Source organism: Sander lucioperca, chromosome 20, assembly GCF_008315115.2.
Source record: "Sander lucioperca isolate FBNREF2018 chromosome 20, SLUC_FBN_1.2, whole genome shotgun sequence".
Classification (NCBI taxonomy): domain Eukaryota; kingdom Metazoa; phylum Chordata; class Actinopteri; order Perciformes; family Percidae; genus Sander; species Sander lucioperca.
This window is the reverse complement of record NC_050192.1, coordinates 21,933,208-21,956,744: the sequence shown is the minus strand read 5'-3', so window position 1 is coordinate 21,956,744 and position 23,537 is coordinate 21,933,208. Positions and strand designations below refer to the sequence as shown.

The window sequence follows — 23,537 nt, the reverse complement described above, 5'->3', positions numbered from 1 at the left end:
CGGCGGAGCACGCAGCCGTTCCGCAGCGGAACCGGTCCGCAGACGTTCCACATCCAGTGGAAATCCACAGTAAGGACCACTTGAACCTCTTCAAGGACCAGTGAAACTTCTTTCTACTCATCGACCCCTGGACTGCCCTCTTCAAGGACTAAAAGAGCTGTTTCAAGGAGCCCTCCAAGATCTATAAAAACTACCTTCTCAAGGATCAATATATCTGCCTCTATGACCTGTGTGACCACTTCCAGGACAACATGAATATCCTAAAGAACCCCTTGACTCTTCTTAAGGACCAGTAGTACCTCTTTTAGGATTACTGGGACCTCCATATGGACCACTTGGATCCCTTCAAGGACCAGTGAAACTTACTTCTACTTATTGACCCCTGGATTGCCCTCTTCAAGGACTAAAATAACCTTTGCAAGGAGCCCCCCTAGGTCCACAAGAACTACCTGTACCGAAGGACCCTTTGGACCACTTAAGAACCAACTGAACCTCCTCAAGGACCATTGGATCCACTTCAAAAACAAATTGAACTTCCTGAATCCCACATTAACCCATAGACTGTATATAAGAATGGACCAACAGATCCCGTTGCTCTGGACGGAGACCAGTGAAGGCCTTTAGAAGCACTTTTCCGGTGATGGCTGAGCGTTACTGAGCAGCCTCCAACTGAGAGAGACGACGTAAATGTGCCTTGAGCAACCTGTATGAAAGTTGGAAGTCTTCTGGTAGCTGTAAGAGAAATCTCAATCATTCCCAATCTAGCAGAGACGGAGAGCGTAGGTATATGTAAGGAGATAACATAGACACAGGCTAATTATTGATCACTAAAATGATAGTTAACATTAGTAATTAAACTTAAACAGCTAATTTAAGTTGAAACTGCCTGCGAGCTTCTCCTGTACTATACGGTAATTCCTCTACTATGCGACAGTAAGTCGCGTGGTTATGACCCAATCGTTAGCCTATTTTTATAAAAACGTCTGCTACGGAGCCATAACGTGAGGTACAAGGTAATGGAGCCTTTTATACATTGTCGTGTTTCTTTAGAAATAAACAATGGACAAATAGAGTCTTTAAACTCTTCAGATGTAAAGTTATTCTCTGTCAAAGTGACGTCAAAATGAATGGCAGTCAATGGGATGCTAACGTCGGGTGATCGCTTTGTAGCATCAAAATGGCGTCATAGGAGGTTCGAGCTCTGAAGCGAAGCTTACCCCCTTGCATGAACCCCCCTAATGACTCTTGGATCCTCCTCAGGACCACTACCTTTTTAACCCTCTCAATAGTCACTAGCTCCTCATTAAAAACATTTAAGCTCCTTAAGAAGTCATTGAATTGACCTGTACTTTACGATTTTAAGTCTACTTCCTATGTGATCAGGTCCTTCTTCTATCTGAAAATATAAATTATTCTCGCTCAGATTTTAGCATTATGACAAAGAGACTCACTAATATAAGCAGACAACATGTAACAGCTCACCACTGAAGAACTGCTGCAGGGCCTCGTTCTCTCCCAGCACCTGGAGCGGCAGTCGGCCTGCTCCGGGCTCCATGCTGCCCAGCAGGGGGCGCTGCAGCTGGGGAGTCAGGAGGGATCAGGAGGGCCCCTGCTGGAGCTGCTGCTGCAGGGCTGAGGACAGACACAGACAGTGAATAAATTAATGAAAATATATAGAGAACTTATAAAGACTATTTTAAAATAACTGAGCATAGAAAAGTTAAAGCAGAACATTAATAAAAAAAAATAAAAAGAGAAAATCCTCATCTTCTCTTAACAATAAATGAAAAAAGAGATTTATTTATATATATTGTAGTACTGTATTTTACAATTTTGAGGTACTTGTGCTTGAGTATTTCCATTTTATGCTACTTTATATTTCTACTTTATCACAGTTCAGAGGGAAATATCGTACATTTACTTTGCTACATTTATTTGACAGCTTTAGTTTAAAATTAAGATTTTTTGGGGGGGCATTTCAGGGCCTTTTTATAGGACAGCTGAAGACGTGAAAGGGAAGAGAGAGGGGGGAATGACATGCAGCAAAGGGCCAGAGGTCGGAGTCGAACCCGCAGCCGCTGCAGCGAGGAGTGAACGTCTACATGGGGTGGTGATAGCGCAGTGGATATACCACATGCCTTTGGTGTGGGAGATCTGGGGTCGATTCCCACTGCGATACATCAACCAATGTGTCCCTGAGCAAGACACTTAACCCCTAGTTGCTCCAGAGGCGTGCGTCCTCTGATGTATAGCAATTGTAAGTTGCTTTGGATAAAAAGCGTCAGCTAAATGACATGTAATGCAACTTCTATATTTGGGCGCACACTCTACCAGGTGAGCTACCCTGGCGCAGTAAAATTAAGATTATTTTTTGGGGCATTTTAGGCTTTTAATTCCACAGGACAGCTGAAGACATGAAAGGGGAGAGAGAGGGGGGAATGACATGCAGCAAAGGGCTGCAGGTTGGAGCCGAACCCGCGGCCACTGCGTTGAGGAGTAAACCTCTATACATGTGCGCCTGCTCTACCAACTGAGCTATCCGGGCACAGTAAAATTAAGATTTGACGTAAAAGGTAACATGTCTTTTACATTTATTGTTTATGTTGGTGCATGCACCAACCACAATGTCTCAGATCTCTATAAAATAATCAAAGATTAGAGAAAAATATAAAAAATATATAAAAAACATTAGAAATTTGTGCATCAGAACTTTGTTTTTTCTTCTTCCTCTCTTCCATTAATCATCTCACAGCCCCTCAGATTTATCCGCTGACCATTTGGAGGGCCCTGACCCTTAGGTTGGGAACCACTGGACTAAACTAGTTAACTTCACTGAGGTGGTTAAAGCTCCACTGACAGCTACTATTCATTCATCACTATTAACAATCTAAAATGTAAAATATTAAAATATCACAAAACAAGTACTGTACTTTTAAAACTTCAAGTATATATATATATATATATATATATATATATATATATATATATATATATATATATATATATATATTTATTTTTTTTTAAGATTATTTTTTGGGCATTTTAGGCCTTTAATATATGCTATATATATAGTATAGTATATATATAATATATGCTCTGCAAGTCAGTCTGGCCAAGAGCCCATTCAAGCCCATTCAATTTTTCCAAATCGAGGCACCAATCACAACCGTTGAGGCGGGCTTTACACGATAACGATAGCGCAGCGACGGCGAGCAGCTTCTTGTTTACATTCAACATGACGGCCACTGAAGCGCATCAAGCCGTTAATGCTGCTGTCGCTGCTACGTCACCCGGATCGTTGGTCTGATTGGTTGAAGGACTATCCAATTGCGCCCAGAGGCATTTGAGCGGCGTCCGTTGGTGACGCCCCTTTGGAAATGGGCTGTGAATGAACCTTCCCCAGACCCACTCTCAGTTACAACTGAGAAGGGTCGGACAGTGGATGATATAGATGTCTTGTTAGTTGTGATGGTGACATAGGTTGTACTGTCTGTCAAAAATATTAATAAAAAAAAACAACTGAGAAGGGTCCGCACGTCGGAGTCAAACCTGCTGCCGCTGCATCGATGAGTAAACCTCTATTCTTTATAGGGGCGCCCGCTCTACCACCTGAGCTATCTGGGCGCTAAGGGTGCAATATATATATCGACTCAATATAGTTATCGCAATATATCGAAAGTGTCACAATAAGTATGCAATATTTAGTTTATTTTGTGGAGCGCTGCGTCCCGTCCGTTGGCTGTGTGGCTTAGTTGTGTTTGATTTAGAGCTTGAAACGCTGTAATGATCATGTTTCATTGGCCAGTTACCGTGGTTACCGTGCCACTTACACACGTTAGTGCACGTCAGCGCACGGGGCCACTACGTGACAAACCCTATGGAGCGTACCACGTGTGTGCATATTTCAACAGAGTGACAGTGTGAGTGAAGAAATAGATAGAGACAACTAAACGGAACCAATGTCCTGTTCTCTGTATTTATATATTATATACTGTCCAACCAGTAGAACATGTCCTGTTCTGTAGACATGGTCCTTATTTATTTATATATTCATGTTGGACCAGTCCAATATGACCGTCAGTTGAAATAAACCTTGTGTTGTAAGAAAACTTGTTTAATTTGTTATGAATCTATTTTGATGCGTTTTCCCGTAACTTTTGTAGTTTTACATATGTTTAAAAATATCAAAATTAATATCGATATTGCAATATTCATAATCAATATCGCAATATCACATTTTGTCAATATGGTGCAACCCTACTGGGCGCCCACTTCAAGTATATTTTGATGTTAATATTTCTGTACTTTTACTTCAGCGAGATTTTAAATGAATGACTTCTACTTGTAACAAGTGTAACGGAGGAAGAAGCAGGTTTACGATGCTTTCGTTTTGTTGGATTTCTGGTGATTTCCGTGACTCTTTGGGGATTATAGGCTAGGCAAAAACAAGTCTTGGCTTCGGCCTATTCCTTTCTCGGTTAGCTACGGTGGCAAATTGTGGGAATTAATTGTTTCTTTCATGTATGTTAACTGAAATAAAATTATTCATCATCAAGTAATAATATCAATGATAAATGTAAATTCAACTCAGAGAGGAACATCATGCATTTTATTTAGGGAGTTTACAGTTATGTATTATAATATTCAATATGCTGATTAGGTAATAATTATCCATCACCCATTAAGCACTTTTGGTTTTGTCAAGTCTTATTTTGAAAGGAGCATGTGAAATGTTTTTCATTACATTTAGTTGTTTTCATCCAGATTTTACTGATGCTTTTCTTCATAATTCACCTGAAAACAACCAAAACTACAATATGCAAGATGCGATAAAGTCTTTGTTGAAACATACGCAGCAGCTCAGATCATATTTGTTCAAACACACCTGTCTTTCTCTCCAAGATGGCCGTCAGTCAGTCGATCAGTCAGCGATCTCTGAGTTTGTCCCAACTGCTCGTCTTCAGGTACAATCCATCGCTCATTAGAGGCAGATATCGGATGTGGGCTTCCTCCACATGTGTCAAGTCTTCTTGATTTCTGTGGGATAGTTATGAGATATATTTCCCTTTAGACATGAATTCTTCTTGTTGTTGTGTGAGGCGTCTGTGAATCGTCTCGGTCTGTCTGAACTTTGAGCTTTGAACAGGAAAAAGGTGAAACACATTCACACACCTGACGCAGGCCTATAACACACCTACGTGTGTGTGTGTGTGTGTGTGTGTGTGTGTGTGTGTGTGTGTGTGTGTAATGAAGCCATAAACCTGACTGGAACTGCACACAGACATACATTTGTATTGCTCTACTTGTGAGGACGCTCATTGACATTCAGGCATACGTGCAGACCCAAATTCCACTATGGCCACGCCAAGACCCGCTCTACGAAGCAGCTCGATTGGTTGGGGTTAGGCATTTGACCTCGAGTGGTTAAGGTTAGGGTTAGGGTTACGTTACGGGGAATTTGGGACACTAAACTGCACGTATACCTGACATTCATTCTTTCCCAACCTTGTAACCCTGAAACTTAAACCTAAAAGAAAAGGTCAACATTTTGGGAAATACTGCATGCAGAGTTAAATGGCATTGATATACAATTCTCATACAATGTGCAGTACCATCGTTCAGTCTGCAGGTGGCAGTGACGACTGTTAAAAGAATAATTGTGGATTTAAATTCATGAATGGTAAAAAAATTGTAAAATTTATAGGGCTGTCCTCGACTAAAGAAATTCTTAGTCGACTAACACTTATATGATTTTGTCGATTAATCGATTAGTTGATGTAATCGACAGAGCTGGGCTCTTTGAGAGGTGATTAAGACTAGAAAAGCACAATATAAATGTAGTTAATGAACCATCTGTAAAACTGAGTTTCTCCACAATTAATCCTGCAAAAGCACCACTTTAAATCTTGTGCTTACCAGAAATGTGCTCATAAGTTTCTTGGAAATGAGTAATTAAGCATGAATAATCATAAAAAATGACTCATCAACTAAAGAAATCTTAGTCGACTAAGACCAAAACGACCGATTAGTCGACTAATCGACTAAGAGGTGGCAGCCCTAAAAATTTGACCCGTTTTCCAAATTTCTATATCAGAAATAGGAGTTTCTTTTGAACTATACCTAATTGTGATTGCCTGAGAATAACATGGATGTTTCCATAGAACGCACTTTGCAAGTAACGAAAGATCAGATCTCTACTTTCATTGAATTTTAGGGTGTTTTTATTACATTTTTTAGCATTTTGAAAAAAATAATTGAAATCTTTCAAAACAGTATCACGACTGAATGTTGAGCCGTCTGTGATTATACTTCTTTTAATATTAGTCTAAATCATTCCTAATTTCGGCTTTTTTAACTCAAGAATTAGGTATAATTTCTTATAAATGAGGTTTATTGACCATGAATTCCAAAATAATAATAAGTTGGTGTTAGTGGTGTTTATACATGGTGTAAAAAGAAGCGTTAAATGTCAAAAAATGTGCCAAAAACATTGAAAAGTGTCGAAAAAAGACAAAAAAACGTCAGAAAAAGAGTTGATTTTTAGTTTTCACCCAGGAGGACGACAAGTGCATGGTCAAATGGAAGACAACACAAGGGTTAAGTAAAATAGTCTAAAAAAGCGCATATATATATATTTAACTGAGCAACAGTGTCGAATCAAATAAAGTAAGAATAATTCAGCTGAGTCTCTGTGTCTGTCCAGCAGGTGGTGCTACAGGACAGTTTCAACTCTTCAGACAAACATGACCTCAGCTGGCCCACAAAGGATGAGGGACGAGCTGACATTTGGGCCCCGACTGGACGATCCAATGAGCTCAAACATTCAAGAATTTATGAACAGACAGGAGAAAAGTTAAGTTTCTGTTATGCAAAGTTCAGGCAGTTTTTATGAAAGTTAAGTCATTAAAATATGAGAGTAAAGCCATTTGTCATCAGACATATTATCATGATTACAGTGGCCCTTACTGTGACCCACATGGGCCGAAACATCCACGAACATCAGACCGAGGAGGTCTGGATGGACGTATGAATGAAGTGGATTACTTCAAGACACTGCAGCATGTTTTATTCAAGTTTAGGAAAAAACAACAGAATATGTTGTTTGTTGTTGATTAAGGTGTGGTTAAATATAGGCCTAAAAACTACTTAGTTCAAGTTTGTTTATTCAGATCCTTTAGTACAGACTGGAAGAAGTACTCTAGACATTTTACTTAAGTAAAAGTACTAATACCACACTGTAAAAGTACTCGGTTACAAGTAAAAGTCCTGCATTGAAAATAAGTAAAAGTATGTAAGTATCATCAGGAAAATGTACCTAAAGTATTAAAAGCAAGGGTGTAACTTTGGGTTCCAAACACCCTTGCTTTTAATGCTTTGAGATCTTAATACGTGAGATCTCCAATTATGAGCAAAATTGAAATTCTGAGCATATCAAACACTTAATTTCCTGCATTCTGGTGAATTTTTCTGCAATAATTTTAGCCTTTTCTGCATCAATTCATGGTGCAAATGACTTTAATAATGTAAAGGAAATTATTGGATATTTGCGGCGGTTGCACTTGCCAGTTTTCAACATGACATCATGACTTTGCGTAAACATACACGCCACTTTCGGCGTGTTATCGCGAGGCTACGGTTTAGGAAACGTCACACGTGGGTTGGGTTTAGGAAAACAACAAACATGGAAAGGAAACGTCACACGCAGGACACGATCCCCGGTCTCCTGGGTGAAAGTCCTGTGTTTGACCCATCCTCCACCCCGACCAACCTCCCTACACGGATTTTCGCCCTTTCATACTACTCGCTACGGCGTCAATTGACACGCAATTGCAATGTAAGTCAATGGAGGCCAAACGGCGTTGATAAACACGCTAAAAAGCGAGTATGCGTCTTGATAACATGCCAATAATGGCACAATAATTGGCGTGTCGTACATACACCACTTAATGAGATCAGTCTGCAGTTTTGATTTGAGCTTTAAAAGTTTCAAAAACTAAATTTGTGTTTACAGTTTTTGCCCATTGCTTACACGCTAAAAACCAATGCTAAGACCAAAGCCTCAATACCTAAACTTCTTGTAGCATTCCTTAAACACAGTGTAACCATAGCTTTAACACATTGTCAAATTTGCACTTTGTTTGCAATTCTTTAACACACTTATTTTGCGAAACACTACACACGTTTTCTTACGTTAGACACTTTTTAAAAAACGAAATCTCCTGTCGTCATTGGGAAAACACTTTGAAAACACTTGCACAGAAAACAGAACACCAATCGGTCTGAGCCTTAGCACTACAAATAGGCCTCAGTTAAGCCATTTTGAGAACTTTGCAAGCATGGAGGCAATGAGAGTCAGAGTAAGAGGAGGACAAAGAGAGAGAGAGAGAGAGGAGTCGGACGTGGAAGAGACATCGCCTGTGATGTTGACGAGGTCTTGTGGCCAGATCCCCACCACACACACACACACACACACACACACACACACACACAAAACAAGTATATGTTTTTTTTCCCCAATAGCAATTTACAGTATCTGGTAATAGTTTTTTTTTTACTTTTGTTTTGTTGCTAAATTTGATGATTTGTGATTCTATTTTTCTTTATTTCTGTAAGAATGTTTGTTTTTTGTAAAAACTCTTGTTTGATTACTGCAGAAATTCTACTTTTGAGTTTTACAGAAGACTGAGTCTGAGAAAATGACAATAAAAATAGAAACACAAAGACTGCAGTGTTTTCTATAAAGCCCGTCAGTGTGTTGCTCGTGATATGAAAGAGTAATTCAAATGGTGCTTGTGTGTATGAGTTTGTTGCAAGAATTTCATTTTTAGAAAGGAGTGTTAAGTTGTGATTGCAGTGGTTGATTTTGGCATAGATGTGAGTTGTTAATCTCCACGTGTTATGTCTGATTGGCTTGTGTGTAGAGTTTTGACGTAATGAGCCAAATTCTGCAAAAAGTGTGTAAGCAATAGGCAAAAACTGTAATGGTCTAATCATTTCAGCTGGACTTGTAGAAAGTGGCATGAAAAGAGAAGACCCAAGTAAAGTACAAGTCGCTCAACATTTGTACTTAAAGATGCAGTAGGTAAGACTTATAAAACTAACTTTCTGTCACATTTGCTGAAACTGACCCTATGTTCCAGTAGAACTACATGAAGCAGGTCATTTAAAAATAAATCCAGCTCCTCTGGCACCACCTACAGCCTGTAGTGTGATTTGCAAAAATCCACCGCTCCCTATTCAGATGCACCAATCAGGGCCAGGGGGCGTGTCTAACTGTTCAGATGCACCAATCAGGGCCAGGGGGGGTGTCTAACTGCGTGTCAATCACTGCTCATACACACGCATTCATTCTCCCTTGTGGGGGGAGGGGCTTAGGAGACCGTTTTGGGCTTTAGCGGAAAGGGGGGAGGGACTGAGAAGTTGTTCAAATTCTTTGGCTAAATCCTGGATCTTCACAATCCTACCTACAGCACCTTTAAGTACAGTACTTGAGTAAATGTACTTAGTTACATTCCACGGTAAGGATAGTGTTAGATTGTGGTTTAAAGAAAACAACATCAACGGTTGGTAGGAGACAAAATGTTTAATGACAGATCCAAGTCAGTCGCCTCGTTGAACCAATCATCCACCCCGAAATCTTTTCTTCTTACTTTTAGTCCAACACAACAATAAACGCAAGAATTTAATTTAATTCCTGGCAGTGTGAAGAAGGCTTTAAAACAGCTTGTTAATTTCCTTTTTTTTAACATTTGGAAATGTTTAATTTTACAAGCCTGTAAAATGCCATAAAACAGTTTTCTAGGAACTTTCTTGGAAACTTCATAGAAACTTCTGGTGCTAATTACACAGAAAAAAAACCCAGAGCTAATAGTTTATAAGCTGCCTGTCGTTGATGAATGTCTTCAAAGAACAATTTAACTAAAACGGACCAGAAACAACAAACTCTAAAAATAGAATATGAAACAAAATTGTTTGAGACCTCTGTATATATTTCTTTAAAGACGACAACAGACATTAAGTTTGTAATCAGCTGTTATATTGATGTTTATTTCCTTTAATAAAAACTATTTCAAGAGCGATAACAGTGCATTGTGGGTATTTTATAGTGGACTTTATAGTGAATGAAATTAACTGTGAAGAATTAGAACACCACTACAAAGTGGCGAACACACTATATAGGGAACTATTTCCGTGATAGGGAACGGTTTCCAACACAGCTTTGGATGTTGATTTAGTTTTCAGTGACCCTCGATCATTATTGCAGCCCAACGGTGCGATGTGGCTCTAAATAATGAGTTACCTCTGCAGTCTACTCAGTGGTTAGGTTGAAGAGGTTTAAACTTTGATTTGTCAGTCTGATATTCCAAAAGCGCTAACCTCTAGACCAGTGTTTCTCAAATTGGGGTACGCGTACCCCTGGGGGTACTTTGGAGTACTGCAGGGGGTACGTGAACTTTTTGCAAAATGCTTAAAAATATGTCATGCATAATTCCTAAAATAATTATACTATAATAATGAATGAATTACTGTAAGTGATGGATTCTGAACATTTGAAATGTAGCATTTAAATGTTTTTTCAGTTACAAGGTTGTTGTTTAGTAAATCTATCTCTGCCGATACTGTATTGTTCCTTTTTATAAGTAAAAATGTTTTTGCGCTGGTCAGGGAGTACTTGGCTTAAAAACACAATTCAAAGGGTGCCGTACTTCTAAGCCAATAAAGTGTGTTCAGTTGGGTGGAGAGGACAGCAAGGTAGTGGTATTTTTAGCAGTTCCTACACTGAAAAAAAAAAAAAACTTGGATCAACTTAAGAAAATTGAAGTAATCAATCACACGAAATAGTTGACATTGACTCAAAGTAAATAATTTAATTTAGTTTAACCTGAAAAGTTTAACTCCAAGCAACCACTTTTTAGTGGTTGGGGTCAAACTAATTATTTATACATCCGAGTAAATTAATTATTTTAGGTTGTGTCAAATAAAAAAACTAACAGTTGTCATTATTTCAAACGTATAGTAAATCAAATTTGAAAAAACTGATTTTAATACATTTTGATCAATGACTACTCAGAACACTTTCCTTTAGAACACTTGATAACACAGATAACACTGAACATCTGTTTCAAATGTATGAAGAGAACCAGTCTGCTTCAGCTGAACACCCGAAACGAGACTATTGATGTCATCAGAAGACAAATCATGGAGCTGTGAATAGTAGCACAACTCCTGAGACATCATGCAGTACCCATGGTGAATTTACCGGGACATACATTTTATAATTCAGGTGTGAGCCTTGCGGTAGAGATCCATATGTCCGACACGACTGAAGCGCGGTGTCGCAACGTCATACATCCATGGTTGATGCGCCACGCCCCTGACCGGCAGCTGATTGGACGAACGCGTGTCGTGGGTTTGGCTTCCCGAGAATTTCAACAGATCTAATAAAAATGCTCTGATCAAATGAATAAATTCAGTTTAATGTCCCGCTGCCAATTTATATTGTATCCATATAAAGAAAATGGATTCAACCATAAACATAAACTAGAACGTTTACTTTAAATGAAAAAACTAATAATTTTCAGCTATTTCAACAAGAAAATACACATTAAACGAACAACAGCAATGTTAGACTGTAATTCTAAGCCTAGGAAGTGTGTCTGTCAGTCGGGTGCAGAGCTCCACGTGAGCACGGGCTTTTATGACTGTCAATATAGCCAGCATCTAACGTTAGCTACTCCGCTGTGCTGTGAAATAATGTCTGGCTATGTGCGACAAGCGTCTAGCAACATTGTTGTGGATGCTGCGGTCTCAGCCTGGCAACCAACGTGAACTTGGAGTCTGGGGAGGAGGGGGCGGGGGAGACGACCCTCTCCAGTATTTGCTTTTTAAAATTTGCCTAAAAACAAATAATGGATTTTTTTTTTTTTTAAATGAAGTATCGTGTTAGTTCATGCTGGATACGGAAGTCATATGCCCACTAATTGAATTATCATTCCCACCAGTCACAACCAATCACAGCCATTTTTCATATCAGGCTGTCCATTTAAATGTCTCCCTACTACTCACCGCTTCCTGCAACTCCAATGCTGCCTCACACCGCTGCTGCTGGCAAAGCGTGAGCTTAAAATTATAAAGTTCTATCTCCGTTTAGGGTAGTTCTGACATATTGAGCATCAAAGTTTTTACATCCCAGCTGGCAAAACTGTTACGTAGTATTTTATTTTATTAATAACTAACTAACAAAATATTTGTTTTTTACAAAAATAACACCACACAGGCATTAATAAACAACTAATGGATCAGATTATGTCAAAAACTCAATTTCGACCAAAAGTGGAGATAGAACCTTATAATTCTAAGCTCACGAAAGCTTGCCTCCACCTTCCTGGTTTTGGGTGTCATCATAACTTAAGTCTGAAATTGTTTTAATGTCTTGGATTGGGCCCACTGTTGTGTACAGGGATGTCTCAGCAGTGCGCTCCCTGTGTCATCTTAGCATGCTGCTTGGCTGATCCACGGAGCATTATTAGAACAGAGCCTTCATCGCCACGTATAACTGTATAATTTCCATTTGTTGCAATGATAATTAAATCTATGACGAGAGTGTTGTCAGGTAGTTTGTGTGAGTGGGATACTCAAAAACTCAGAAGAACATTTAAATGAAAAGCTCTTATGTGTTCTGGGTAATTGTGCGATTGCTTTAGTTTAGATTCAGAGTGACTCACCTTGGCTTCATTTTCTTTTTCCGTTGCAGCCACAAAAAGTTAAAATCACTCGTTCTTCTTCAGAATATAAATATCCACAATGCGTCACGATTACGTGGCAACAACACGATAATTGAAGTAGTGTGTTAACTTTCTCCTGACTGATGACGGAAACCTCAAACTTGGTTGTGCTTAAAGAAACACTAACACGTCTCCAACACCTGATGCTGGTTTCTGATCGTCACGGTCTGCAGGTGATGATGTAATCACTGTGATGATTGAACTGCAGGCTGAAGGGAGATTCTGCTGTAGTCTCGCATTGCCAGCAGCAGTGGAAGAAGTATTCCAACCCGTTCTCACTCTGAACTCGTAAAATAAGGACGTTTGGACAGTGGCTGTCAGCGTCTGATGCGACGAAAAAGGCGTCTTTCAGCGTGTTTGTGTAACGCACCGGGGGTTTAGAGAGTAGTATGTAAGGAGGTTGGTTGGGGGGGTGGATGGGTCAAACACAGGACTTTCACCCAGGAGAGAGGGGTTCGCATCACGCTTGCTATAGTCGTTTTTTTCTTTAACCGACCCGTTTTTCCGTCGTGTCACGGAACCGTACGCCCACCCATGACCATTTCCTAGTTCCAACCGCCCCATAGTTCCAGCGTGTCACGGAACCGTACGCCCACCCACGACCTTTTCCTTAACATAACTGCGTCAAAAGGGACGGCAATAGTCCCGACCAAGCACGTTAACTTATAGCGCTAAAGGGACGGCAATAGTCCCGACCAAGCGCGTTTACGTATAGCGCTAAAGGGACGGCAATAGTCCCGACCATGCACGTTTACTTATAGCGCTAAAGGGACGGTAATAGTCCCGACCAAGCACGTTAACTTATAGCGCTAAAGGGACGGTAATAGTCCCGACCAAGCACGTTAACTTATAGCGCTAAAGGGACGGCAATAGTCCCGACCAAGCGCGTTTACGTATAGCGCTAAAGGGACGGCATTAGTCCTGACCAAGCGCGTTTACTTAAAGCGCTAAAGGGACGGTAATAGTCCCGACCAAGCACGTTAACTTATAGCGCTAAAGGGACGGCAATAGTCCCGACCAAGCGCGTTTACGTATAGCGCTAAAGGGACGGCATTAGTCCCGACCAAGCATGTTTACTTAAAGCGCTAAAGGGACGGCAATAGTCACGACCAAGCGCGTTTACTTATAGCGCTAAAGGAGACTTTTAGCGTCAATAAGAACAACAAAGGCACCTGACCAAGCGTCCATATTTTATGAGATGGGTGTGAGAACTTGTTGAGTATTCAGACCTGAATTGAAAATGTTACTTAAAGCTCCCTTGTCTAATGTTTTAAGTTGATTCTTAGCAAAAAAAAAACCTTTGTTCTTTCACAAATATGTGCTCATACGTGTGTAATTACTTCCACCAACTAATCAAAGTATTCTCATAAGCGTGGAATCTGCCATTCAGAATCATTCAGAATACATACGAGCGAGTCGCTCGAATGGCGGCAGCCATGCTGCACCTCCATCTTTAAAATACATTAGCCAAACAGGGACATACCTCCACCTTTTGCGCTTTTACACTCAGTGGCACCGTGACGAATGCCAGGGGGAGATTACTCGCGACTGCCAGCAGATTTGAAAGCCTGTTGAAGATGGAGGATCACGCTGATACTTTACTAACATTAGCTTGCATTCGTTTGGGAACCTGATAGCTGATGTTAGCAATGAAATGGTACCAAAATAACAAAAACATAAAACTATTATTATATTACACTGGAAGGAACACACAAAGTCGTACTTCTTGGAATAATACGGCCACCGTAGCAGTTACAACACTCTCGGAATGGGAGGGGCTAGAAAGTAATATTCAGTTGGTTGTCATATGCAATTTCACCGCTAGATGGGAGAAATTCTTACACAATGTAGCTTTAAGTAAAAGTCTGTAAGTATCATCAGGAAAATGTACTTAAAATATTAAAAGCAAGGGTGTAACTTTGAGTTCAACAATGCCCCCAATGTTGAACCCAAAGTTAAGCCCTTGTTTTTAATACTTTAGATCTCCACTTAGGAGCAAATGTAAAAGTACTAAGTAATATATATTGTTGCCTAGTTTCATTTATAATTAAACATATTTTATAAACTACATGTGTTTTGTGTGCAGGAATCTTAAAGGTCCCATGACATGCTGCTTTTTGGATGTTTTATATAGGTCTTAGTGGTCCCCTAATACTGTATCTGAAGTCTCTTTATATAGACCTTAGTGGTCCCCTAATACTGTATCTGAAGTCTCTTTATATAGACCTTAGTGGTCCCCTAATACTGTATCTGAAGTCTCTTTTATATAGACCTTAGTGGTCCACTAATACTGTATCTGAAGTCTCTTTTATATAGACCTTAGTGGTCCCCTAATACTGTATCTGAAGTCTCTTTATATAGACCTTAGTGGTCCCCTAATACTGTATCTGAAGTCTCTTTATATAGACCTTAGTGGTCCCCTAATACTGTATCTGAAGTCTCTTTATATAGACCTTATATAGGGGGGGGGTGTGGCCTTGACCAACTGTCACTTTGCTTGTTTTCAAGCCATGATGTCTCTCTCTCTCTCATGGGTGGGCCAAATTCTCTGGGTGGGCAAAGCAGAGAAAGGGGAGGTAACCTTTCCCCTTATGACATCATAAAGGGAAGATTCCTGATTGGCCCATCTGAACTTTCATTTTCTCAAAGACAGAGCAGGATACCCAGGGCTCGGTTTACACCTATCACCATTTCTAGCCACTGGGGGACCATAGGCAGGCTGGGGGAACTCATATTAATGTTAAAAAAAAACTCATAAAGTGAAATTTTCATGCCATGGGACCTTTAATGTGTAAAGTAACTAGTAACTAAATCTGTCAGATGAATGTAGTGGAGTAAAAAGTACAATATTTCTCTCTGAAATGTAGCGGAGTAGACGTAGAAAGCGGCATGAAAAGAAAAGACTCAAGGAAAGTACAAGTACCTCAACGTTTGGACTGAAGTACAGTACTGGAGTAAATGTACTTTACTTGTCCATTATGTACATAATGTTTAATATGTTGTTTATGTGTATGCACCGAGGCCAATTCCACGTAGGGTAACTACTGTGGCAATAAACTCCTTTCTGATTCTGAAAACCTTCATATGAAAAAAAAGAAATGACGTGACCGAGTCAGAAGCTTCTAAAAGAGGGCAGGATGCTCATTGATCAGCCTTGAAAATTATTTTTAAATCCTCGACACGTTTCAGTCTGTGCTGATGTGGATCGATGAGTTCATGGCCACAGAAAGCTCATCATGCTGCTGTGGATTATTGTGTAATCGTTTAAATTTAACCCCCCTTTATATTTAGCCTGAATGAGTCACACCAGCCTGTTTAGTTTATTCAAACTGATGATGATATGAATCATAAAACACAGACACTTCAGAGCCACGTTGTTGTTTTATATACGTCACAAACTAAAATAACTCGACATTAAATATTTTACAAAAGTTTACAACAGGAAGAGGAAACTACGACAGTGTATTAGCGTCATTCAAGGGCCACCCTTCAATCTCAAAACGGCGTGCACGGTGTTGCTACGGTTTCCATGTTGAACGAAATGTTTCCTCAGAACGCTGTGAAACTGCTTTGAGATACGTTTTCTCTCGTATGGTGGGTGTGCCTTTCGTTTATTGGCTGTGTCCCAGATGATATAGCCTGGTCCTACCAGACTCTGGTCTATTAGCCTGGTCCTACCAGACTCTGGTCCATTAGCCTGGTCCTACCAGACTCTGGTCCACTAGCCTGGTCCTACCAGACTCTGGTCCACTAGCCTGGTCCTACCAGACTCTGGTCCACTAGCCTGGTCCTACCAGACTCTGGTCCACTAGCCTGGTCCTACCAGACTCTGGTACACTAGCCTGGTCCTACCAGACTCTGTATCTCTATAATACGTTTTACACTTAACTCTTGGAACATTGGTCAACAAACCTAATTTATGTGAAATTATACCTAAGGAAGAAGAAGAAAATTAATTTTAAGAAAATTATGAATTATTTTGCCTACTAGTTAAGATCAGAGGATGCTGAGTGGGTCACAGACGGTAAATGTCAAAGTTTAGACTTGATACTGTCATGAAACTATGTTCATTTTTTTTTTTTTCAATGCTATAAAATTCATCAATTTCACCTAAAGAATGTTGTATGGAACCATCCATGTTTTTTTGGGGCAATTTGGTTGAAAGAAACCCATATTTCTGATATAAAAAAGCTTTGAAAATGGGTCAACACATGGCCGGGTTGGTTCAGTGGGTAGAGCGGGCGCACATATACAGAGAGGTTTATGCCTCAACGCAGAGGTCTAGGGTTCGAGTCCGACCTGTGACGATTTCCAGCATGTCTTCTCCCCTTTCTCACCTTGCTGTCCTATCAATTAAAGGCGGAATAGCGATCACAGAAGGCTTGTATCATGTGCAGACAGTTTTGTTGTCATAACTTAGAATTCCTCATGGGGGCGACAGAAACTACGCACTGTAGCTTTAAGACTTTAATCTTAGAGGATACCCAAACTTAAATCTTCAGAGTTTTTTTTCTTGTGACTTTTCCACTTTAATGTTCGATATCCTGGGTTTTTTTCTCAGAATATTACCCACGCTCCCCGGCTCCGTATCATTACGTTTTGTTTTTTTTTACCTACAATGTGTGATTTTCACAAAGCTTCTGAACTTACTATTTTAAGACATTTTAAGTGCTGATCATTCAAAGTGCAGCAGTAAACTGTCACACACTGCGGACATTCAAACAGTCAATGCTTTTTTTTTTGTTCAGTTTCTACGGTTACATCTATGGGCGGAGCCAGAAAAACAACACCCCGCCCACACACATTACGCTAGTTAACGTGCTAGCTTTGATACGTTAAGAATACAAATAAAAAATGCAACACAGCAAATGTGTTTTTACAAATACAAATTCACAAGTTGCAAAACATATCGGATGTTAACATAAAAAATAAAATCGTTTCTCAAGTTCCGATTATTTACTTTCTTTCAGAGGTTTCAACCACATCTCATGTCTTCATTAGTGGACGGAGTTTGGTCTGTTGCCATTGAGACAGATCAGTTGTTAAAGGTCCCATGGCATGACAATTTTCACTTTTTTTAACATTAATATGAGTTCCCCCAGCCTGCCTATGGTCCCCCAGTGGCTAGAAATGGTGATAGGTGTAAACCGAGCCCTGGGTATCCTGCTCTGCCTTTGAGAAAATGAAAGCTGAGATGGGCCGATCTGGAATCTTCTCTTTATGACGTCATAAGGGGAAAGGTTACCTCCCCTTTCTCTGCTTTGCCCGCCCAGAGAATTTGGCCCACCCATGAGAGAGAGAGAGATATCATGGCGTTCAAACGAGCGAAGCATGGCAGTTGGTCAAGGCCACACCCCCACCCTCCACCTTGCCCCCCCCCCTCTCCTCCTCAATAGCATTTAAAGCTACAGACACAGAAATGGTACATCCTAAGGTAAGCTCATTGTGGGACTGGCTCTAGTGGCTGTAATTCTGGACCAAGGCTGAATTTCAGGAAAGAGACTTCAGATACAGTATTAGGGGACCACTAAGGTCTATATAAAAGAGACTTCAGATACAGTATTAGGGGACCACTAAGGCCTATATAAAAGAGACTTCAGATACAGTATTAGGGGACCACTAAGGTCTATATAAAAGAGACTTCAGATACAGTATTAGGGGACCACTAAGGTCTATATAAAAGAGACTTCAGATACAGTATTAGGGGACCACTAAGGCCTATATAAAAGAGACTTCAGATACAGTATTAGGGGACCACTAAGGCCTATATAAAAGAGACTTCAGATACAGTATTAGGGGACCACTAAGGTCTATATAAAAGAGACTTCAGATACAGTATTAGGGGACCACTAAGGTCTATATAAAAGAGACTTCAGATACAGTATTAGGGGACCACTAAGGTCTATATAAAAGAGACTTCAGATACAGTATTAGGGGACCACTAAGGTCTATATAAAAGAGACTTCAGATACAGTATTAGGGGACCACTAAGGCCTATATAAAAGCATCCAAAAAGCAGCATGTCATAGGACCTTTAAAACCGAGGAAGTTCGTGAAGATGGGGCTGAAAGCTAGGAAGCGGAGCTTGAGTTAAGATTTTAACTTTTTTCAAGCTACATCGGATTATTGTGAAAAGCTCATGCTGTGTTTGATATTTGTGCAACACGTTCATTATTATCATTATTATTATTATTATCAGAATCTTCAGACTCATGCAGGATTAAAACTTTTACATTTTTACAGTTTGTAACAAAACAACTATAACAAAAACACTGAGAATGGGTTTAAACATTTCTGAGCTGCACCATAAACTTATACAACATTTACACGGAGTCACTTCAACTTAGGCGGATCAGAAATCTCATTTAAACAAAAAGTGTAAATGCATCCAGGAAGGATTCAAGACGAATTGAAATCTAATTACTCAAGCTAACAGATGTACAAGTACAGAAGAACTGGCATTAAAATATACTTTAAGTACCAAAAGTAAAAGTACTCAATATGCAGACTGGCCCATTTCAGAATAATACTATATATGTTATAACAATTAATAAATGCCAAGACAGATTTCTTATCCGGCTAATGGAGACGCATTTATGTGACCAGTGTAAAAAAAAAAAGTGTAATAAAGTAATATAATCCAGATATGAGACACTTGAAATGACAAAGTGTAAATGTACAAACATGATAAACATTTTTTCAGCAAAGACATTTCTCACAGTCTACTAGGAAAATAGGATTGTCACAGTAGCTTGTATTTACAATATGTACACACACACACACACACACACACACACACACACACACACACACACACACACACACACACATACACACACACACCACTTAGAGATGGTCATTCCTACACTTCTATGCTTCTAAAGTCTTTTACATCTACTGTTTATATTTTTTATTTTTTTATGACCTGTCGTAGTTATATTTGCTTTGTATGTTTATGCCTTTTGTAAAGCACTTTGAATTGCCTTTGTGTCTTAATTATGCTATATAAATGAACTTGCTTTGCCTCTTTTTCATTGGACGTCTTTCAGCAGCTGAACATGAGCTTCTTCAGTTTTAGGTCTTTAACAGTCTTCTGAGTCCTGTTTTTCAGTTTCAGGGGGATCGACTCTGACGAAACTCACACAGACGCTGCAGGTTTCACAGACACTCGCAAGAACACATTAGCTGTGGAAGAACACACACACAAACACACACACACACACACAATGCTCAACAGCATTTGGTAGAACATTTGGTTAGATGTTTGGTAACACAATGCTGTAAATCGTGTCATATTTCAAAATAAAAGCTGCTGAATGTGTGTGTGTGTGTGTATATCTGTGTGTGTGTGTGTGTGTGTGTGTGTGTGTGTGTGTGTGTGGTGTGTGTGTCTGCCTTGGATTGACCAATCAGAGAGTGGATAATGTTAAAGTCCCGGACAGAGCAAAGTTCCTCTTGTTGTTCTCTTTTCATTTATTTTATTCTGTCTTTTAAGGTTTGATTGATTTTTTTCGGCTGGTTTCTGCTACATTTGCTACCACACAGTCCAACAGTGTGTGTGTGTGTGTGTGTGTGTGTGTGTGTGTGTGTGTGTGTGTGTGTGTGTGTCTGTGTGTGTGTTTGTGTGTGTGTGTGTGTGTGTGTTTCAGTCTATTGCTGATGAACAACAAATGCCACTGAATGTTGTGTCTCGCTTCGTCCTCTCTCCTCCTCCTCTTCCTCCTTCGTGCCTCCGACTGCCACCAGTGCCTGCGTTGAGTCACATGACTGTTTCTCTGCGTCCTCATCGTACGTTGAATCCATCATGTCCGGCCTCGATCTTCCTCCTCCTCCTCCTCCTCCTCCTCCTCCTCCTCCTCCTCCTCCTCCTCCCCTGCAGAGTCTGGGCACCCCAACGGCCCCGCAGGTGCGTTTGGCCAGCGCGGCCAGCTCCTGGCGGGCGAGCGGGTTGAAAAGGATGTAAAGCAGTGGGTTGACGCAGGCTGGCAGTGGAGCCACGAGCAGCAGCACCCCCTTCGCTGCCTCGGGCCCGGCGGCAGAGAGGCGCAGCAGCGAGGATAAGGAGAGGAAGGCGACAGGGAGGTAGAGGAGGCAGTCGGAGAAGAGCAGCCAGGCGACATGTCGAGTTAACGCCACCTCTTCTTCAGCGGCGGGCGGAGCTTTGTTGGCCCGACAGTAGAGGCGAGTGTAGGCGAGCGTCATGACAAGGAAGCACAGCGAGTCGAGGAGCACCAGGGAGACGGAGAAGGCCAGGGAGGATGAGGAGGAGGAGGAAGGCAGCGGCAAACAGAGGGAGGTGCTGCTGTGTCCGGCCACTAGGGGGGGCAGTGTGACTGCCAGGCCCAACAGGAAGCACAGACAGATGGCCAGACGGATGGAGAGCGGCGACGAGGAGCGGCCTGGAGACAGAGAAGACGTCAGATATGATGTTTAATACTTTCCAGATGAATATGTGTATTTGTTTGTGTGTCATGGCTGGAAGTAAACAAACAACAAGGGTGACGAAGAAGACACCACAAAGACGGCAACGAAAATGTCTAACTGGAAAAAAGACGCCATGCAATTCGGGAACTTTTGTCGGTAAGGGCCGACGCCGAAATCGTCAGACAAATTCAAGGAACGGCAAGAGATTTGGGTGTTTGTGACTTGTGCTGCGTTCCAGGCATCCCGTAACTCATGTTTTCACAACCTTCTACCAGTGAAAGTGCCCTGGAACGGCAGTCAAACTCATAACTTAGTACTCGTGAACTCGTACCAGGTCGTTGTTCTCCCAGTTACAGTTTTTGACGTCACACACAAATAAACAACAACGGCGACCCCTGTTGATGCTGTACAGACGCCGGTGATTAACGGTGAGAAATAGAAATAAATAGACATAAATAGGCAACGTAAAGTAATTCCGCACATTGTAATCAAAACAATACACATACGATTGTGTACTACTACAGGTTATGTTTATAAAATGAAGCCCAAAATATGTCGCCGACTAGAAGTCGCTAGTATCAGCTAGCGCTAGCTAACATCAACGTTACGTAGCCTAACCTGAACCCTGGAACGCTACCAAGTCGTGAGTCGTGACTTGAAGTCGTAACTTACGGGCTAAAAATTGAGTCTGAAAAGCAGCAATAATTACAAACCGGATAGAAACTGCCTCCTGCTCACTCCAAAGAGAGAGAGAGAGAGAGAGAGAGAGAGAGAGAGAGACAGAGAGAGAGAGACAGAGACAGAGAGAGAGAGAGAGAGAGAGACAGAGAGAGAGACAGAGAGAGAGAGAGACACAGAGAGAGAGACAGAGAGAGGGAGAGAGAGAGAGCGAGACAGAGAGAGCGACAGAGAGAGAGAGAGAGAGAGAGAGAGAGAGAGAGACAGAGAGAGACACAGAGAGAGAGACAGAGAGAGAGAGAGAGAGACAGAGAGAGAGACAGAGACAGAGAGAGAGAGAGCGACAGAGAGAGAGAGAGAGCGACAGAGAGAGAGACAGAGACAGAGAGAGAGAGAGCGACAGAGAGAGAGAGAGAGCGACAGAGAGAGAGGAAGAGAGAGAGCGAGAGAGAGAGCGAGACAGAGAGAGCGACAGAGAGAGAGAGCGACAGAGAGAGAGAGAGAGCGACAGAGAGAGAGGAAGAGAGAGAGCGAGAGAGAGAGAGCGACAGAGAGAGAGAGCGACAGAGAGAGAGAGAGAGACACACAGAGAGAGAGACAGAGACAGAGAGAGAGAGAGAGAGAGAGAGAGAGAGAGAGAGAGAGACAGAGACAGAGAGAGAGACAGAGACAGAGAGAGAGAGAGAGAGAGAGAGAGAGAGAGGGAGAGAGAGAGACAGAGAGAGAGACACAGAGAGAGAGACACAGAGAGAGAGAGCGACAGAGAGAGAGAGAGAGAGACAGAGAGAGACAGAGACAGAGACAGAGAGAGAGAGAGCGACAGAGAGAGAGGAAGAGAGAGAGAGAGAGAGAGAGAGAGAGAGAGAGAGGCCTACTGTGTTTAAATTAAGTTTAACATAGGACATTATTTTGTTAGTTTATTTTGTAATGTGTCTGTATGTAGATCTTTTAAAATACATGTTTATGTTAAAATTAAATTAATTATTGAAATTATTGAAATAAATTAGGGCCATAATGTGCACATATATTTACTCGAACCTATGTGTTCTTTTCAAAAGGAATATTCCAGCCCAAGGTGTGTGCATGTTCTTCTCACCATTGTGTCCGTCAGGTTTGTGGCGGCGTGCGGCGGTGGCGGCCAGGCATCGCTCCAGAGCCGTGACTGTGAGCAGGAAGAGGCCGGTCTGCGACGCAAACACACACAGGAAGCCGCTGAGGCGACACAGGAAGCTGCTCTCCCACCTCGCTCCATACCTGCAACACATACACAAAGTCCAAGATCTTTTATTGACTTTTATTTTGAAATTCCTTGTTTATTATGTGCTTTTTGGGAATTGTATCACAACTTTACAAAGAGGGTAAATTATATAAATTATATAGACTATAACAGTGTTTTATAGTCTTTTAATGTGATCATTACAGATCAAAGTATTAAAGTGCTCATATTATGCTCATTTCCAGGTTCATAATTGTATTTATTGATTGTACCAGAATAGGTTTATGTGGTTTAATTTTCAAAAAACACCATATTTTTGTTGTACTGCACATTGCTGCAGCTCCTCTTTTCACCCTGTGTGTTGAGCTCTCTGTTTTAGCTACAGAGTGAGACCTCTCACTGCTGTAACATCTTTGTTGGGAGTCGCACATGTG

The 23,537-nt window shown here is 41.0% G+C and overlaps 2 protein-coding genes and 1 long non-coding RNA gene across 5 annotated transcripts in view; 1 reads left to right on the top strand and 2 right to left on the bottom strand.

The window, feature by feature from the left end:
* The window catches only part of LOC116052015 (myelin regulatory factor-like protein), a 35,811-nt gene extending 30,593 nt beyond the window's left edge, over window positions 1-5,218 (bottom strand). For both annotated transcript variants that reach the window (XM_035996153.1, XM_031302499.2), the window contains exons 1-2: window positions 4,886-5,218; window positions 1,483-1,632 (exon numbers count right to left, since the gene is read on the bottom strand). In XM_035996153.1, coding sequence (XP_035852046.1) covers window positions 1,483-1,555 — 73 coding nt within the window. In that variant the 5' untranslated portion in view covers window positions 1,556-1,632; window positions 4,886-5,218. The remainder of the gene's footprint in view (window positions 1-1,482; window positions 1,633-4,885) is intronic.
* Window positions 5,219-7,827: 2,609 nt separating this feature from the next.
* Window positions 7,828-23,389, top strand: LOC118494019. The gene is made up of 3 exons (XR_004896093.1): window positions 7,828-7,962; window positions 12,603-12,608; window positions 23,379-23,389. It is a non-coding gene; the product is annotated as an uncharacterized LOC118494019 (long non-coding RNA).
* LOC116051982 (leucine-rich repeat-containing G-protein coupled receptor 5) overlaps window positions 19,001-23,537 on the bottom strand; it is a 63,553-nt gene continuing 59,016 nt past the window's right edge. For both annotated transcript variants that reach the window (XM_031302465.2, XM_035996265.1), the window contains exons 19-20: window positions 22,984-23,141; window positions 19,001-21,184 (exon numbers count right to left, since the gene is read on the bottom strand). In XM_031302465.2, coding sequence (XP_031158325.2) covers window positions 20,436-21,184; window positions 22,984-23,141 — 907 coding nt within the window. In that variant the 3' untranslated portion in view covers window positions 19,001-20,435. The remainder of the gene's footprint in view (window positions 21,185-22,983; window positions 23,142-23,537) is intronic.